This window comes from Canis lupus, chromosome 23, assembly GCF_011100685.1.
Source record: "Canis lupus familiaris isolate Mischka breed German Shepherd chromosome 23, alternate assembly UU_Cfam_GSD_1.0, whole genome shotgun sequence".
Classification (NCBI taxonomy): Eukaryota; Metazoa; Chordata; class Mammalia; order Carnivora; family Canidae; genus Canis; species Canis lupus.
In genome coordinates, this window is record NC_049244.1 from 46,079,581 (window position 1) to 46,099,054 (window position 19,474).

General features: G+C 43.5%; 1 protein-coding gene across 2 annotated transcripts in view; it reads right to left on the bottom strand.

Moving 5' to 3' along the window:
• CLRN1 (clarin 1) overlaps window positions 1-17,898 on the bottom strand; it is a 38,849-nt gene extending 20,951 nt beyond the window's left edge. The window contains exons 1-2 of one of the 2 annotated variants that reach the window (XM_038570194.1): window positions 17,717-17,898; window positions 17,332-17,599 (exon numbers count right to left, since the gene is read on the bottom strand). In XM_038570194.1, coding sequence (XP_038426122.1) covers window positions 17,332-17,584 — 253 coding nt within the window. In that variant the 5' untranslated portion in view covers window positions 17,585-17,599; window positions 17,717-17,898. Of the gene's footprint in view, window positions 1-17,331 lie in introns of both variants that reach the window. The other variant, XM_038570193.1, reaches the window with a different exon arrangement.
• Window positions 17,899-19,474: the final 1,576 nt, after the last annotated feature.

Here is a 19,474-nt window from a genome sequence, read left to right on the forward strand (position 1 = left end):
ACTTCAGTCTGTGATCCATCGTGAGTTATTTTTTGTACAGGGTCAAGGCTAATTTTCTTTTTTTTTTTTTGCATATGGATATTGAATTGTTTCAGTGTTTAAAAAGCTGAACATAGACTTAACATATGACCCAGCAATCACATTTCTGGATATTTGTCTAAGAGCATTCAAAAAAAACAAAAAAAAAACAAAAACCATAGGTCCACGCAAAAAACCGTATGCAAATATTTACATTTACAGTGGCTTTATTTGTATTTGCCTCAAATTGGAGACATCTTAAATAACCATCAACTGGTGAATGGATAAACAAGCTTTGGCCCGTCCATAAGATAACAGACTTCTCAGTAATAAAAAGGAACAGACTACTGGTACATACAATAACGTGGAGGGATCTGAAATGCATTATGCTAACTGAAATGAACTACACTCAAAAGGCTGCATGTTGTATGATTCCATACGTATGGCATTCTGGAAAGAACAAAATAATAAGGATGGAAAACAGAATCCGCTTTTGCCCAGGGTTGGCCATAAAGGAGAACATTGACCACAAAGGGGGCACAGGGGAAATTTTGAGGGTGATGGAAGTGTTCTATATCTTTTTTTTTTTTAAGATTTTTATTTATTCATGAGAGAGAGAGAGAGAGAGAGAGACACACACAGAGAGAGAGAGAGAGAGAGAGAGGCTGAGACCCAGGCAGAGGGAGAAGCAGGCTCCATGCAGGGAGCCCAATGCAGGACTTGATCCCAGGACCCCAGGGTCACACCCTGGGCTGAAGGCAGACGCTCAACCACCGAGCCACCAGGCACCTGAAGTGTTCTATATCTTGACTGTGATGGCACTTACTTGCCTTTATTATGTATTCGTCAAATTCATGGACCCGTGCACCTAAGAAGGGGGAATTTCACTGTATGTAATCATATGTGTAACCTCAATAAACCGGAGTAAAACCAAAAAAGAATGGGAAGGGTAAGGCCTGGGCTGAGTAGGCTCTTCCAGACGTGAACAGGGGCCTCAGCAACGGTGACCATTTGGCCCAGAGAGGGACGAGCTCCGTAAAAGAGAAGAAAAGTAACACAGGCCCAAGAGCCAGGCGCCGGGGCCTAGTCCACCGTGTGACCTTGAGCAGGTGCAAGGGTTCCTGTTTCTCCTAGAAGACAGAGTGTTCCACGGGGCCACCGGGGAAGGGACCGGGACACTTGGAATGCAGGAGAGCTTCAGACTGCAGCTCCTTTGCTAAGTCTTATACCCTAACCCTCGATTTCCTTGTCTGGAAATGAAATTTTACCTTTCTCTCAACTGTGCAGGGCCTCCGCGGCCTCAGAGCGAGCAGTACTAGCTCAGGGCAGGTGCTGGGTGGACGTCTGGCGGGGTGCCCCCTCCGGGCTGGCTCCGCAGGGTTCACGGTACCTCCCTTACCACCTGTGCAGAGGTGACCCCCCCCCCCCCCCGCCTCATAGTCTCGCCCCTTCTTTAGATCAGTCCCATCAGCACGCAGGTAACTCACTGTCCTTTTCTCGTCTTAAATAAGATGGGTGGCTCAGTCGGCTAGGCGCCGGACTCTAGATTTCAGCTCAGGGCCTGGTCTCGGGGTTGTGAGCTCCAGCCCAGCATTGGCCTTGGCCTCTCCCTCTGCTCCTCCTCCTGCACGCACGCGTGCGTGCTCTCTCTCTCTCTCTCTCTTTCAATCAATAAAATCATAAAAGCAAATCTCACCAAAGCCCTCCAGCTATTACTCTTTTTTTTTTTTTTTTCCTATTTCCCCTTCTGGCAAAACCTCCCCAGGACTTAGCTGCGCTCTGAGCATCTCATCCCCTCCCTCCACATTCCCGCTTGAATCCACTGCACCCACCCTGCATCTCCCAAGGCCCCGAGGAGCTTCAAGCTGCCAGACCCAAGGGGCAGTCTCTGCCCCCCTCTCTGTCCCCCTCTCACCTGATCTATATCTGGCTCAATGGCTCACTCCCTCCTCCTGGAAATGCTTCCCTCCCAGACATGACACGCTCAGGGCTCTGCTATGTCACTGGCTGCTGTCCTGACCCACCTTGTGGGTTTGTCCTCGCCTCTGGATCCCTCTAGAGGATGACTCCGTTCTTGTACCATCTCTCTTCTCCCTCTTGGCTCACTTCCTTGGAGCTCCATCCAGTAGCATGGCTTTTACTGGAAAAACTTTCAGACTGGTATCTCCAGCCTGGATTCCCCTTGAATCCCAAACTTGTAGGTCCTCAAAGTCTTACTGAACATCTTGACAGAGATATGAGGCGTCTCACTGTGTCCCAAACTGCACCCATAGTCTTCCCTTCCTCGCACTTGCTTCCCTCAGCCTCCCTCGCCTCAGTTGCCTTGGCGTCGTCCTGGAGTCTTACTCTTGCACCTCATGTTAAATCCATGAGGAAAACCTGCTGGCACTCCCTTCAGAATCTGACCGCTCCCCTCCATCCCCACTGCTCCATCCCAGTCCAGGCCACCATCAGCTCCCACCCAAGGGCTTCCTGACTGGTCTCTCTGCTTCCACTCCTCCTTACGATCTCCTATCAGTGCAGCAGCCAGAGAGATCTTTAAAAACTGAATGGGTGTATGTCAATTCCCTGCCTAGACCCTTCCAGTGGGTTCTTCTCCATTCAGAGTATAAGCCAACTCATGAAAATGGACCTGTGGTAGGACTCCTTGCCAGACCTCTGACTTTATCTGCTACCCATCTCCTTAAGCAGTGTGCCCCAGCCACTGGCCTCCTTACTGTACTTCAATCGCACCTGGACCATTTCTACCTCAGGGCCTTTGCACATACTGTTCCCTCGGATATTCCCCTAGGTATCCTCATGGCTTGCTCCCTCACCTGCATGCCTTGACTTAAATGCCACTCTGTCAGGAGTGCCTTCCTTAACCACCGTATTTGAAGTTGTCACCTCCTGCCCAGACGTCTCCCCTTTCTAATTCTCCAACCCCTCTCCTTGCATTTCCTTTTCTCCTTAGCAGTTATTAACCACCTGACCAATTCTATATTTTTGCTTGTTTCTCTCATGACTTGTTTGTTGGTCTGTTTTCTTCACTGCTGTATTCCTAGCACCTAAGCATGCCTGGCACAGTGTAGATCAGTATTTGTCAACTTTTTTTTTTAAGATCTTATTTATTTATTATTTATTTATTTATTTTAAGATCTTATTTATTTTTTATTTATTTTTATTTATTCATGACAGAGAGAGGCAAAGACACATGCAGAGGGAGAAGCAGGCTCCAAGCAGGGAGCCCGATGTGGGATTCGATCCCAGGTCTCCAGGATCAGGCCCCGGGCTGAAGGCGGAGCTAAACCACTGGGCCACGGGGGCTGCCCTTTGTCAACCTTTTAATTTCACTATTGCTCATCATTGCAGGAGTCCTTTCAGATATTTCTCCTAATCACCCTTTCCCAGTGAAATTTTAATACCGCAGTTATACTGTGTATTGATTTCTGTGTTGGATTTACACCTGTGCTTCATATACATACACACTTTTTAAAGAGTAAGAGCTTTTTTTCTCACCGCCAAGAACCCATTTTCACCCCCTTAGGGGGATTATGGCAGCCATTGAGAATGAATGATGTAACTGCTGGACACATGTATGTTGGATGGATATATATTGCTTGGAGTAGGATGTGGGGATGGAGTCTGATGTGGTTAGCAGGTCTGGGGTTTCTTGGCAGAAGTCAGTGGTTTCTACTAAGGGAATTAGTGCCACAAAGTCAAAAAAGGGAAGGAAGAAGATGAAGAGAGGACACTCCATTTGGTGACCCAAGGCCAGAGGAGAAGAAGGGGGTTGACTGCTTTAAGTGTAATGGGAATTTCTGGTTATAAACTTGAATTTAACCATAGAGTCAAGCAGTCACCGTTGACCTTGATGTAAGCTGCCGATGGTAATAGAAACTGGATTGAGAGAGTTTTTGGAGAGAATCTGGGGCAATGGAGATAAAATACAGTAGTCACCAGAGGGATAATAGGAACCTTTTTTTTTTCTTTTTTTTAAAGAAGTTGAAAGACCTAGTTGGTAACTGGAATAGAATTTCAAATCTCTTTATTAAAAGAAAAATTTTAATCCAACATATTTGGGGGATTGTCAACCTGTTACATGGAAACTGATGGCTGTTTAATAACAAGGTTTAAAGTTTGGAATTTGTAAAAGAATTCATCTCAACCCTGAACATAGCAAAGCCCTTTTTTGTTAGCAAGGCAGGAGGATTAGGAGAAGATGGACATGCTCCTCACTGTGTTTCTGTTCAAATGTCCAACTATTCATAGAGAAATGTTTAAAAATAAATGAGCAACATTATAACAATGAAATGGAAGTTAAGATAATCCTACCGCTAGAAAAGTAAGATTTTCCTTTATTTTTATTTGCTTCAAATCTTTGTCCATCTTAATATTCATTTCCTATATTATAATAATGCAGTTTTGAGGTTATATTCTGTACTTCCTATATCGAATATAAGCATTTTTTTCATGTCAGGCATGTTGCCATCGTCACTCATGTAGGTACCAATATGGATTTTTCCATCAAACTATAGGCTGCTGTCTGTCAGGCTGTCTTTCCATTGTTTCAGTGTTCTGGCTAACACTGTAGCAAACCTCTCCAAGCACATTCCTTCTTTTTTTTTTTTTTTTTTTTTTTTTTTTTAATCATGGGTGTGGATGATGAGCAGGACCAACTTTTTTGGATGAACTTCCAGGCAAGGAATCACTCGGATCAGAGTGCTTTCTAAAAGAATGCTGTACATGTATTGATAAGACATAACCTCAAGAAGGCGGGTTATATTTTATAACATCCGCATTAAACTCCTGGTTCAAAGCTCGATTTCTCTTCCCTGCAGTCTGCAGGCAGAGATTTCTGACAAGATAGCTATTCAGAAACAGAAACCTAGAAGAAACTAGTCATTGAGGTCACTCTCCTAATAGCAGAATAGAAGGCACCTGTCACAGAAGGGTGGAGGAGGGGGCAGGAAATCCACATTGCATAACCAGCCCAGTGCACAGAGCAAGGCTGTCACACCCTCAGTTCTACAGTTTGCAATTACAAAACCGAGCTAAGTCACAAGGGAATGGCCTGGAGTGAAAACGCAGCCCCAGGGGAGCTCTCCGTGGGAAACATACCCTCCTCCCACAGTCATTTGGGGGTGGCTTCTGTTCTTTGGGCTCCGTCCCTTACCTCTGTGCCCCCATTCCAACCTGGGCCCCTGACTGTGGCCTACCACAGCCCAGCCATTCTGCAAAGTCTTCCCCAGTCTTTGGCTCTTCCATCCCCCGTCAGATATTCCAGGCCTCCTCCGCTCATGCCTCCCTGCCTCCATTTCCTCCCCCCGTTTGTGTGCCTGGCTTACAGAAGGCCCCAAAACATCCAGTGAGTGGAACGCCTCCATTTCAGAGAGAAAAGTGAGGTTATCAGGGGGACTGCCTCACCTTGCAGCTCCCCACTGCCAGTTTTAGGAAAATTTTTTTCCTCTTGTCCATGGTTTGGCCTTCTCCCTGTGTTGTCAGACTCCTCCTTTTCTACCTCATGGGTCCCTCCTCATTCCATTACCTCCCCTGTCTCTCCTCAGCATACTCCTCCCTACTACTTTATCTCCTCAGGATAGACTCACACTCAAGACCCTTCTGTGCACAATCCACGTGGACACACACACACACACACACGGGCATGCACGCATATGTTCCTAGCCATGGGCCTCTCTAGGAGCCTGGCCACAGCCTTGCTCTGAGTCCTTGCCCTCCATTCCCTCCTCAGCTCCTACAAGGGCCTCTCTTACCATCCCTCTATCAGGACTGCTTGAGAAAAGGTCCCCTGTGACCTTACGGTGTTAAAATTCAAGGGACTATTTTCACCGTCTCTTAGTCGATACCTCAGTGGCATTTGAGGCTGCTGACAATTCCTGCCTTCTGAAAGTTTCTCTTCCCTTGGCTTCCCCTCTGCTGGTCCCCCCTGTAGCTCACTGATCCTCCGCTCCTCAGCCTGCCTTGCCAGTCCTTCCTCCTCAACCCTTAAGTATTTGTGTTTTCTAGAACCCACCCCTTTACCTTCTTATTTGATTCGCCTCCCTAGGAACCTCTCCTTGCATTGGAGCTCCTGCTACCACCTCTAATCTGCTGGTTCCCACCTCTCCGCCTCTACTCCAGGCCACTCCCATGACCTTCAAATCTGCCCAACTGACGGACATCACGGGTTGCTGGCCTATACGTGGATCTCACTAAATATGACCGAACACAATTTCATCTTCCCTCTAAACCTTCTGTATTCCTGATCTCAGGGAGTTGCTACAGCTCTCTATCCTGCAGAAAGTGGGGCCCATCTCCTATCACTAAGTTCTGTTGTTTTGGTTTTTTTTTTTTGTTTTTTTCATCTGATTATTTTGGAAATATTTCCCCTCCTTTGCAGCCCTCTGGCAATGCTTTGGTTTGGGCCACCAAATATTGGATGGAGGAGCCTCTTGACTGGCCTCTTCACTTCTCTTTTGGTCTTTGAATCCATCTTCTGCTTCATCACATACCCACTTACTTCCCTTGAGTGGCTTCCCATTGCCTACAAGGTCAAATCCAGTGCCTCGGGACAGCAAAGTCTCTCCTGTTCTGGTCACCACCATCTCCCCAGCCTTGTCTTTCTTCTCCTTTCTCTAGTATCCTCTGTACTCCGGCCGCAGTAGGCTCTTCGTAACTTGCTCATGATATTCCTTTGCTCAGAATGGCTTCTTCAATGCCATCAAGTGAACTCTACTTCTAATTCTGAAGAAGTTTCTTCCAATTTCCCTGTGCCTTGCCCTGACAAAGAGTAATTCTCCTTGTTGGAGCTTCCTGAATAAAAACAATAATTGCAATCGTAATTAGTGCTATTCAACCTTCTACAATTCCGGTTCTTTCCCATCCGGAGCTCATGATAGGATTGCACATCCTGGCCCCTTTGCAGTTAGATGTGGCTGTGTAACAACCTTGCCCAATAAGGTATCAGTGGAAGTGGCATGGGTCAGTTCTGGGTCAGAGGATTTAGTTGCCAGAGTGAGAGCCTCCACAATCCTCGGTCTCTGTTATAACAACTGGCGACATTCCAGATGGTGGCTGCATCCTTGAAAGGACCGGCAGCTGATCTCTGATGCATATGTACTATGAGCAAGAGATCGATCTTTGATTTCCCCATGACGTATGAACTTACTTGTAATTAAAGCATAACGTAGTCCATCTTGACTGACGTACCTGTGTGGCTTTTACAAATTGTCAGTTATTTAAAAACACTCTTGCTACATTCTTCATTATTTATAAACAAGTACCCTCTTTCACTCCCTTCATATCTGCAAAGTCTGGAATGCTTAGGCACATAATAGGCCCCAGTGAAGTTTCCCCGCCTTGGGGTGGTAAGGGCACACATACCCTAACTTACAAAGAATTTGTATAAAGTCATGCTGTTTTCAATAGATCATTGGAGAGTAATAAGAATAAGATAAAAAAATCATTTGTTTTTACAAACTGCTAAGTATGTTCCTTTATTACTTGCCATTAATCCATGTTTTATTTGATACCTCGAAATGTATGGCTTTCATTTCGGTGGCCTTAAAATTTATTTCTATCTGCTGGGTTCCTCTGTTGTATTTTATCCTGAAACTTTGTTCCCATTTTTAGCCATTACTGATTCCAGTCTAACAGTCACATTTTTAAATTTCTTAAATAGGAATTTAGTATGTCCAATCTAAACCCGTATTTGGGCATTAACCAAGAGTATCAGGTAGTTGGAATATCATGCAATGCCAAAGCAAGAAGAATGGAGATGCTGGTGGGAAGAGAGACAAATAGGCATTAGCTGAAAGGCCACATGGCAGGTTAAAAAACAAACAAACAAACAAAAACATAGCATTTGGAGTTAGGAAAGTTGGGGATTAATCTGGTTTTGCCATTTACTTCTCACGTGGACCTCTGTATGCCTCAGCTCCCTTATGTGTAAATGTGAGTTGCGACAGAAATAAGTCACAGAACTTTCAAGAGACACAAGTGAAGTCATTTATATGGATGCTCTATGTAAATTGTAAGGAATTGCATAAATATATTTTTTAACATGATTAGAATGGCAGGGGCGTTGTATTTCCACCAAGAGCAACAGGAGATCTAAAAGCCCAATGCTGTGAGAGTGTCAGCATTTTCAAATCTCATGATCAGTCATTGGGGGTAGGAGGGACTCCTGTGGCTCACAGGTGGTCAGAGCACTTATCTATTCACTGAGACCAAAGATCCCTCCACAGGAGTCCCTAGATACATGGAATTCAGGCAAACTTTCTACCTTGTAGCTCAAATTTTTACTTTTTCCTTCTCTCCCTGACCAGGCGGTGACTATTTCTGTACATAACCCAGGAACTTTAGATTTATAGCTAATTACTTATTTGGTACCTGTCACACACTTTCCTCAGCATCTGATATACCTTCTCATTCTCATTTCTATTTCCCTTGTGCAATTCTTGGGCATTCTCTGTAATGACTTATCTTGAATGATTTTTAGGCTGATGGCACACCTCTAAAGAGGACCCCTGATATTCTCTTTGGAAGGACCAGAGCCATTTCACAGAAGACGGGCAGGTAAAGGTCAAAATGTTAGCTTTATTTCTGCTAAAGTGTTGGAAAGTGTGGCTTAGATCTTCCATCAAGTTCTTTTGAATTAGGCAGCCTCATCCACCCAGGCATAGGAGGGGCTGGACAGTTTTTTTTTTTTTTTTTTTTTTTTTTTTTTTTTTTTTTTTTTTTTTTTTTTTTTTTTTTTTTTTTTTTTTTAATTTTTATTTATTTATGATAGTCACAGAGAGAGAGAGAGGCGCAGAGACACAGGCAGAGGGAGAAGCAGGCTCCATGCACCGGGAGCCTGACGTGGGATTCGATCCCGGGTCTCCAGGATCGCGCCCTGGGCCAAAGGCGGGCGCCAAACCGCTGCGCCACCCAGGGATCCCTGGACAGTTGAAAGCCTCCCAGTCCAGGGCCAACCTGCCTCCCCTATCCCTCCCCTATAGCAGGCTCCTATAACTGGTGGGCAGACTCAGAAAGAGGGGAAGCCTCTAGGGCTGAGAGCCAAGTATGTGATTTCTTACTCAAACTCATCGATCACATCTCTGATTCCCGCTGAGGCCAGGAAGGTGTAAGGAAAGTGGAAATACGCAGCTAAAGGAGTAAAGCTAAGGATCCCCAAAACTTAGCATGTGTGGAAACCATGCTAAATACCTCTGCTCCTTCCTGCCCTCCTTCTGGTGGTCTTGCCCTTCCCTAATGTGGAGGACTCCTGACTCCTCACCGACTTCCACCCGTCTTGGCCATCATCCACCTCAGTAGTTCTCAGCCTTGGATACACATTAGAATCACCCGAGGAGCTTCTAAACCATTCCAATTCTCATGCCCTCTGCCCCTGCCCCAAGATCCTGGTTCCATTGGCCTGGGATGAAGCCTTGGCATCATAGTTATAAAGACTCTCCAGGTGATTCTAAAGCGCAGCCAGGGTTACGGACCATTGACCTGATGGTGTAGGTTTCATCAACCCTTTTCACCTTCAGCTGGCCAGATGTAAAATGCAGGTAACACCATCTGGGAGGCTCTCAGAATGAAGCCAGCCTCTGATAATGATGCCAGCAATGGTGCAGCAACTTATTCCTAGATTAAAGCCATATGGTAGCTTCAGAGGTCCTGTTTTCCTTCTCAACTTGTCCTCCTCCACATAAAAGATGTGTAAAAAGAGAAGTTGTATTTGGCCCCTTGGTGCTCAGCTATTCATTTTCTTGAAAGGGAATAAGAAGGAAGATTTCTTTCTTCTTAACAGAAATGCTCTTGATCTGACTTTGCCCTCAGCCCATCTGCAGCCAGTCATTATGAAAATCCAGTAAAAGACATTCCCTGACATAAGCTCAATGCATCCACCTCCTTTAATATCCCCCATAATCTCACACCCAGGTATTGAGGCAGGCTTCCTTCTGACGGCTGCATAGTCAGGGAGAATGAAATCCGTGACCCCAGCACTTCAGAGGAGGAGATGTGATGGCAAGATAGAACCGTTTAAAATACCATTTTTTTTTTTCCAGTATCTTGCTCGAATTCCTCTCAGCCAAAGTCTATCTACCTGACTCAACCCGATTCAGAGGCAGCCCCACCAGTGAGTCTTAATCACCCATGGTGGCTGCGGGACGACAGCTGCTTTGGTGCATATGTGTCTCTGATAACAGAACCCATTTAACTGCTCCAAATCCACAGGGTATGATTACGTTGGGGTAATAACTCCCGAGAATGGCTTTGCTACAGTTATAACATGCTGAGAGGGAGCGAAATACGAATCCTGCATAAATTAGCCTGCCAGGTACAGTTTGCTATTACTCAGCTCTATCATACCTGTAATAAAAGTGTATCATCTCCCAACCAGCCTGGGTGTTTAGGTGCATGACTAGATGAAAGGCTAATTTGTCACTGTTTAATTTAAATAACTTCTGTTTTAGAAAAAGGTCTTTAACTTTATGAAATCTCTGATCTTCTTCAGAGATAAAAATGAGCTTTTTCATTTTTTTTAATGAGATTTTAATTTACGCTGTAATTCTAATCCATTGGCTCAAAATAAAACACCAGATTCTGAAGTGCATCAAATGCTGCGTACCTGCTTTTCTTTTTGTTCCTGCCTGTTTTGAAACCACTCATGACAACTCTGGTAAGAGCCTGCCATTTTGGTCACTGCTGCGGAAAAATAATGGTTGCAGTCCAGGTAACTAACTCTGAAGATCATACCATGAAGATTTTCACTGGCAGTGAGCTTACATCAGCTAGCCACATGTGTCATCAGATACCTCCACCTCCAGCATGAATTATCAACATTAATATGCTCACATAAGCCAAAGATCAGCCATAAGCATGTGACCCACTCAACCTAGACTTTTTTTTTTCAACCTAGATTATTAAACAGGCTTGACTTGATGATTTTACCTTCCAAAGGTCAAAGATTAGGGCTTAGATAGACATCAGGGACACGGAAATGAACTCAACTCATAAAGCCAAGTGCTAGCACATGGATATACAAGATCCAGCTGCTGAGAAAATAGCAGCATCATTGTCTAAATAGCTGGTGCAACTGAAGTTTACTCTTACGCTTTTTCATTTCTTTGCATCCTTTGTGCAGATTGTAAGGAGACAGATGTCATACACATCCTATGTGTCTGAATTTCAATCTCAGGATGGCTACCTACTTGATCTGTGACTTTGAAACAGTTGTGACCTCTCTGAGTTTATGGTTTCCATTTTTATTCAAGAGGAATAGCATCATTGCACCTCCCACTTAAGGGCTGGAGATGATCTAGGCACCATGCCTGGCACCTCTGAGGCACCCAGTAATTGGGCAGCTGAAATAAGTATTTTTTCCTTCTGAGTTGTCTGAAAATCCTTGGGGAAGATAAATTACTCTCAGAGATTAGAAGAGAAAGCACAGCAGCAAATTGTAAGAATGATTTGGAGTCCTCCTCCAAGGGGTGAAGTTCACACGTACCAGGCTTAAGTTCCAGAAGCTCCATGCTTCATGTCTCAGGTGAGCCCAGGTCAGTGACTTAATGGCTTTTAGAGTAGAGAGTAATTTCGAGGTACGGAAGGTGTGTGCTTGAGTGTGTGTGTGTGTGTGCACATGCATGTGTGCATGCATATTTGCAAAACTATAATTGTCGAACGAAGCTGATTCTGTGAGGAATTTTTCCTGGTAAGGCTACCGGAAGTAGTTGCTAGGAAGGAAGGAGAAAGATCTTTTCCTGGCTGAGACAAGGAGAGCCAGAAGTTCCTTTCCTCCGTGGCCTTTTCCCAATATTTCTCATGATTTTGAGGACGATGTCTGCTCAGTTCCTCCTTTGGGTAAAGAAAACCCTGAGTGTTAAACATAGTAGTCATTCTTAATTTCTTGCTATTATCAGTTTATGAAATCAAATGCAGGAAAGAGGAGTTTTTCCAGTGAGGATAGAAGAGAAGTTTCCAGGAAAAAATGGAGGAAGTAGAAGGTCAGCCTCTCCCTTGTATTTTGACCTTCTCTTTTGCTTTCTGAATGATACCATCTAGACTATGTGGGGGTTTATGGCTGCCCCTGCTCTCTGCAACCCGCTAACCCACGTCCCTAGAATTCCAGAACATTCCATTCTTCATTTTCTCCTCCTTTTACCTGTGGTTTCCCACACAAATAGTAAAAGGTTTGGATGGGGAAGAAGAGAAGCACGCGCTTTGATAATAAAATTCATTTGGGTCCTGATGAATGGTGGGCATTTCAGAATACTTTAAAAATCATGAGCTTTGAGGACCAAAGAGTAAAGGCACACAAAACTCACCACTTCAATGATAGTGGCTGGAATCTGTCAGCAGAAGCTTCAAGCGACGGAGCAGAAGGTCAAGTGATTTTAAAGCTGGAAGGACCTTGTCTAGGACAGATGGCCCCTCATTATATATAGATCATAAAGCATTTGAACTAGAAGAAATGTTAAAAATCACCTAGTTTCACCTCCCATTTTACAGATGCAAGAACAGAAAACCAATGAAATGTGATTTGTTCCGAGTCTAATCCCCAGTGAGGCAACACAGACCTCCATAGCTTCTGTTGACCCAACATTTACTGAGCACCTCTTTGTGACATGCACTGTGCTAGGTCCTGCCTGAGGGAGTTCTAGAATGAATAATACCCAGCCCCTGCCTTCTGAGGGCTCAGGATCTCCTTGCAGAGAAATACACATTCTCAAATACTCATAATCCAAGGTGACTTGAAATAACAGAGTAAACATCAAGGTCAGTGAAGGACAAAGTAGGAGACAATTATTTAGCTGAGAGAAGTTGAATATTTTTCTCTTCGTGTTAGTGTTCCTCAACCATTACTATCTTTTATCCCACAATTACCTCCTCCCTCCCCCCCCAGTGGAAGGAAAACAAAATCTCTATGTGCTGGACTATTTGAATGGGTGAGTGAGACTAGACAAGAGGATCCTGAGCTAAAAGGCAGGAGGGCCCACATTAGCTAGGTGAAATGACGAGACCATCTTTCCCCTCTCCTCCCACCAGGGAATCAGTCTTCCCTGGTGAACTCTATAGGTTCTCCTCCCACTAGACCACCCATTAAGGAAGGGAGGAAGGGCAGGCGGTGTTATCAGAAGGGGTACCTAAAGACCTGGGGTGACAGCAGAGAAGAGGATGTGCCGGATGGTGACAGGGCAGGTGGCGGGGTCACGCTCACCGGAGACCGTGGAGGTACAATGCCAACTCTCGGTGGTGGTGGCAAAGACCCCAGTCCCAACTATTCTACCCCAAAATATGTTTGAGAAGCTACCTGCTTGCTGACACAAGTAGTTTCAACATCCCCTGTGTAATCTGGGTGAGGTACCTCATTTGGTAAAGAAAGCCTGCTTTTTAAAAATATAAAGTAGGCTAAATCTCTGTTAAGCTTTTTTAACACATTTTCAATCATAAGGTCCCAATTAAAATGCTTTAGAAGCATGACTAAAGTTGTAAGCTGTGACACACGATTGGTTAGATTTTAGTTTTCACGTTTCAAAAACACACACACACACACACACACACTCCATATGTTTTTACCAGCTCATTGAACTATCTTGGCAATAAATAGATCGGCATATCTAGGAATGATTGATGCCATATGATTCCTGGGTATCATAGTTGATGTTCTGCGGTGTTTCAAACCACCAAGACGGAAACCCACCCACACATACCACGCTCAAAACCGGCAGTTTTCTGTCTTGATGGCTACAGTTAGAGTTTAAACAGCATCATTAAAATTTCACAGGTGACATATCAAGAAAAATTAAGCCCACCAGTTGGGTTTCCTTGAAAGGAAAACAGTCCTTCATTATAACGAATGAAATTGTGCGCTAGGTATGAATGCGAGTGACCTCTAGAAAATGAAGCGCTGACCCATAAATGGATGAGAATCAGCCAGAGTAAACGAGGCAAACGTTTTCCCAGCATAACTGTGCATGCTGGCAGAGAAGATTCTTGTTATAATTAAAAGAGATGGAGTGGTCAACAGGGAACATTTAATAGGAACAAACATGACAACATTGCCTAACTATCTTTCTGGTCCATTCTTTATCCTCATGTTATACTATGTGTCTGGGTTTTAGAAGTGACACATGCATTCCCCATAAAAATAACACATAAACTTGTACGGCAGAACCAAGCAGAAATTCATTTAGAATATGGATATGGACACGGTCAATGCCCAATTTACTCAGAGTAAATCTCTAGCTAAATCGGCGCTGTCCGGTTGTGAGCTGTTAGCCACACCGAAATGGCCAGCGAGCATTTGAAATGTGGCTAGTTTGGATTGAGAAGGGTTGTAAGTGTAAAATACACACTAGATTTCAAAGACTTAGCATCAGAAAAAAGAACTAAAGGTAAAATATCTCCTATCTTATATTGCCTGCATGTTAAAATGGCATCTGGGTATCTTGGGTTAAAGAAATGGATCAGGGGATCCCTGAGTGGCTCATCGGTTTAGCGCCTGCCTTCAGCCCAGTGCCTGATCCTGGAGTCCCAGGATCAAGTCCCACATCAGGCTCCCTGCAGGGAGCCTGCTTCTCTGTGTGTCTCTCATGAATAAATAAATAAAATCTTTAAAAAAAAAAAAAAAGAAAGAAAGAAATGGATCATTAAAATTCATTTCACTTGGTTCCTTTTACTCTTTTCTTCTAATACAGCTCCTAGACCTTTTAAAGTTTCTCATATGCGGCTTGCATTTTTTGGCTCGCGTTGTATTTCTGTTGACCAATACTGATCTAAGTGAAAACTTTGGTACGCAAAGTAGCATTTAGCCATTCCACAGAACTGAAATGTAAATTCATATCAACTGACAATAACACGACAACATGAAGAAAACTGGCCACGAAGTGATTGGGGCTTTGATGAGTTGCCTTTTCCATTCCTCCTACCCTGGAAAGTTTCTTAAAATCCACATGTTTGCTTCATAACCTTCTAAAGGGAAAATGAGAAAGGAGGACATTCTGGGAAATGAGTTGGGCCCTAATAATAAGTTGGGCCCAAGAAGTAGAAAATCTTCTTCCCTGAGCAATTTGAGGGCCCGGGATTTTGCTCAAAGGGTGCTATTATTGAGAAACGGGGTTAGGCCTCTCCTTCTCTCATATTAATGAAGTCCTACTTTTCTCTCGGGGAGATAATCAGAGGGCTCCCTTCCTTCAAGAATATGCTGTTAGAACATCACTGGAAGGGTGATGGCATTTCGAATGGGAAGATATGGACCACGAAGCTATCTTGCAATACGAGTGTAAACTTGGAGGGTGTGGTGTGGAAGCTGTTTATTTAAATGAACATTATGCTTTTTAGGGAATCCTTTGGATGTATTCGGTTTTCCCCACTTTCTCTCCTGTTCCACTGAAAGAAATACTTCTACGCTTAGGCAGAAAAAGTGATATTGTAAGTACACCTTGTTAGGTCTCATTGAAACTAATGAGGCTTTGACAGGCCCAGCACCTAGAGAGGGTCTATAGAGAGGCTGTCGTTACAGAACCAACAAACAAATGTCAGATCTTCTTCACAAGGCTGGGGGGAAATGTTCAGAGTGTCATAGGGACGAATGAAATTCTGTGGTAGTGGGGCTTAAACCATACCTTCACCTGACTCTGAGTCCTCACAAAAGCAAAGGGAAGGACACCTGATTAGAACAACTGCATCCCAGACCGAGCCAGCAGAGAACACAGACATAAATAAAAAAGTCACACATCAAACTGCTGAGGAATGTAGCTGTGTGAGGATTAAATAAGACAAAATATGTGTAGTAAGTGTTCGGAGAACATATTGTTTCAAAACCTGTCCTGTGGTATGAGTAAAGTTCATCTCTATTTCACTGTACCAAATGCAAAAGCTCCTGAAAATTCACTGTCTGTTCCCTGCTTTTGTCTAAACTCATTTGTGAGAAGCTTTACTCGCGCTTTAGCTGCCAATGACTCATGGTTAAATCATTTCACTCATCTTTTTTCCTTTTTTATTTTTTAATACAGTTGCAAATCATGTGATAGTCTGCTTTGTTCTCTTCCCCCCCTAAGGAAAGGGAAGCAACTCTAACAGCCCCATTACCTTAATGAACTAAAGCCATTCAGTGAAAAGAGTTGGTATTCATTTCATCAAATCTAGGGATGATAATTTTTTGAAAAGCTGAAGACTAATTCTTGGGGATTTTTGTGGAGCCCTGTGACAATTCATATCACCTAATAACCAACGTGAGTGAAGGCTGGTGTCCAATGACTGTTAAGAAGATACAAGGAATGTTGCAGAAATAGAAATAGGCCAGCACTGAAATTTAATTAGACACTGCATAGGTTAATAATAAATTCAATTAATTTAGCTTTCTACCTATGCTAGAGAAAAAAAAAATACCCAGGCAAATAATAATTCATTTTAAATGCCTCAATTGGTAACCTCCTTTCCTGAAGAGTGATTTATGCAGTAATTTACTGGCTGTTTCTTCGTAAGATTGTTCCAAACCAGCCCTTTTGAAATAATAATAATTTCTGAATGTGTGTTGTGAGAGATATAACAAATGACTTCTTATTAATTTTCATTTAATGGGTTGCCTATTCACATGGTAATTTTTAAAAATTCCCTTCTTAAGATAAACAGGTTATAAATACTGTGGGTAACACTTCCATTTCACAAAAATTGAACAGGAGAATCTGTCTCATAGTACCTACATGATTTGAAGGTCAATCAGTTGCAAATTTTCTATACTAAATAGGCATCTATTTCTTTCCCAGTTAGCATAGCAGATCATTTTATATTTCTATGGCCAAGTGATTCAAATTGGTTAAAAAAGGAAAAAAACAAACAAACAAGAATATTAGCAGCAGGAAAGGTCCTAGCAGAGATCATACAGAGATAGACAGGGTACAAAGTCATGAGCAAGGTGGAAAAGCAGCTACTGAGCCCTTGACACTGATTCTTTTTTTTTTTTTTTTTAAGTAAAAAATGAAGCTCGTCTCTCCTAGCTATTCCTCTAAGTTGCTTCTCCCCTTTTAAAATGACACCAAAACTTCTAGCATAAATATTGATGTTTCAGAATTAAATTGCTTATCCTTTCAAAGTTGAATTCCATAGCGGCTCATTAACCATATGCTGTCATGATAAAAACAGAATGAAGTAATTAATAAAAACAAAATCATAAAAACCAGGGAGAGGAAATTGCTTGGAAAAGACCTGGGCATTTCCAAAGGTTCGTGTCTGTTTTAGAAGGCCTGTACTAGACAGGGCCAGGCTCTTAAAAAGATCCCTTGCAACCGTGGAAAGAGTACGCCTAAAGTATTAAATAATTCAAATGCAACTGTTACTTACGTGAGAACCGAAAGGGCCTGGCTCCCAACCCGCACTGCCTGATGCCCTCTCCGTGGAAAAGCCCGTACTGCATTTCACCCATGAACTTGTCCAGCTCCTGCCCGGAGGCATTGACCAGCAGAGCCCCCGTTTTGCACAGGAAGGTGGCTTTGATCCACAACGGTGTCCCCAGGGCTGTCACCACTCCGAGGGCGCACACGAAGCTTAGCACCCCAGCTGTGCAAAAAACGACTTTCTTCTGTTGGTTTGGCATGATGAGAGATGGCTTCTGTGAAGGTGAGGTTCAGAAACGAGACCTTGGTGACTGATGAGAAGTGACTGGCCCTTTGGCTGCATTTATTAGAGTGGCTGAAAGGACAGATCCCAGCCCCATAGGCACCCTCACCGTCGTCGGTGGTTCTGGCCAGGAGAACGCCAGGAGGATGGAGGCTGCTTCATCACACTTCCTTGACTTTTCTCCTTTCCTGCTGCTGTTTCTCTCTAATTTGAAATCTTTGGGCTAAGAATCTGTGAAACAGAGTGTTCACACTGCCTTCGAGTATCTCTTGTGTCACTTGGTAACAAAGGTCTAAGATAGCAGATGGAATCCTCCCTGTAACTTGATAAATGCCTCCCCTTTCCCCAGCCTTTTGTCTGATTGGGTGAGTTGAGACTTTCAGAAACAGGCTTGGCTCTGATGGTAAATTTTCAGCCACTCGAGCAGCTCATTTATTGACATATTTTTTTGTCTTTGTTTTTGGTGGGGGGTTGAAGAGGAGTTTGGATGGAGGGAGGATGATCCGATGTCTACTTATTGGCAATTAATTGATTTTGAAAAATGTTCATTGTAGCAGGATAAAATCTCAAACTGGGGTAGACCAACCATCAGGGCTTGTCATCCTAACTTCTTTTCTCCCAGATCCATGATTTAGAATCAGTGTGTCAATAGAGAAGTCGATTCCAATTTTTCCTGGCACCCAGGTGCAAATATCTAGATTTCTAAAAGCTTTCCTTCACAACGCTTGGCTGCTTCAGGACTATCGCAAGGAAATGAGGTTCTGGGTCTGAGAAGTATCAGAACCTATAAAGAAGACAAGAGCATTGTCATGGAAAGAAGAGATTGTGCTCAGATAGCCGGCTCTAAGAGTTCATCACAGAAAAGCAAGGATCCCAGCAGAAATCATGAGTTAGGGAGACAAGAGACAAAGTCATGAGCAAGATTAAATAGCAAAATGAGTCCGGTTACATTGTCAAGATCTGAAAACTAAAGTCCAGAATTTAGTAATAGCTCTTTATTTTTTTAAAAAAAGATGTTATTCACTTATTTGGAGAGAGAGAGAGACAGGAGGAGGGGCAGAGGCAGAGAGAGAATCTCCAGCAGACGCCCCACTGAGCATAGAGCTCTACACATGGCTCTATCTCATGACCCTGAGATCATGACCTGAGCGAAATCAAGAGTCAATGGTCAACCGACCGAGCCCACTAGGTGCCCCATAACAGCTTTTTAACTCAATATTCTCAATAAGATCTTTCCTTCTGCAGATACAGGTTGTGTGTGTGTGTGTGTGTGTGTGTGTGTGTGTGATGTATGTTGAATATCTATCATATGCCACATTATTGTGCTAGGTTCTGACATACAAAGTTAACTTTTAGTGAGAACTTGGTATGTATAGTACATTGTTAAGTATTTTACCTAAATCATCTTATTTAGTCCTCACACCGTACAAAATGATGATGAGAAAGGTGAATGGAAAATGATCTCTCCATTTTATAGATAGGAAACTGAGGCTCAGAGAGACCAAGCAACTTGCCCAAGAGAGTACTGGAGCTGGGATTCAAATCTGGATCTTCTTCTTTTTACTTTTCTTTTTAAGTTTTTATTTATTTATTAGAGAGAGAGAGCACAAGCAGGGGGAGAAGCAGAGGGTAAGGGAAAGGAGGAGGAAGATGGAGGGGAGAGAATCTCAAGCAGACTCCACATTGAGCTGAACACAGAGCCTGATGCAGGGCTCCATTTCCCAAAGTTGAGATCATGACCTGAGCTGAAACAAAGGGTCAGACCCTTAACCGGCTGAGCCACCCAGGCAGCTCTCAAATCTGGGTCTTCTAATTTTGAGGTTTATGCGCTATTCTAAGCAAAGTCCTTGGCCTTGAGGAGAAGACT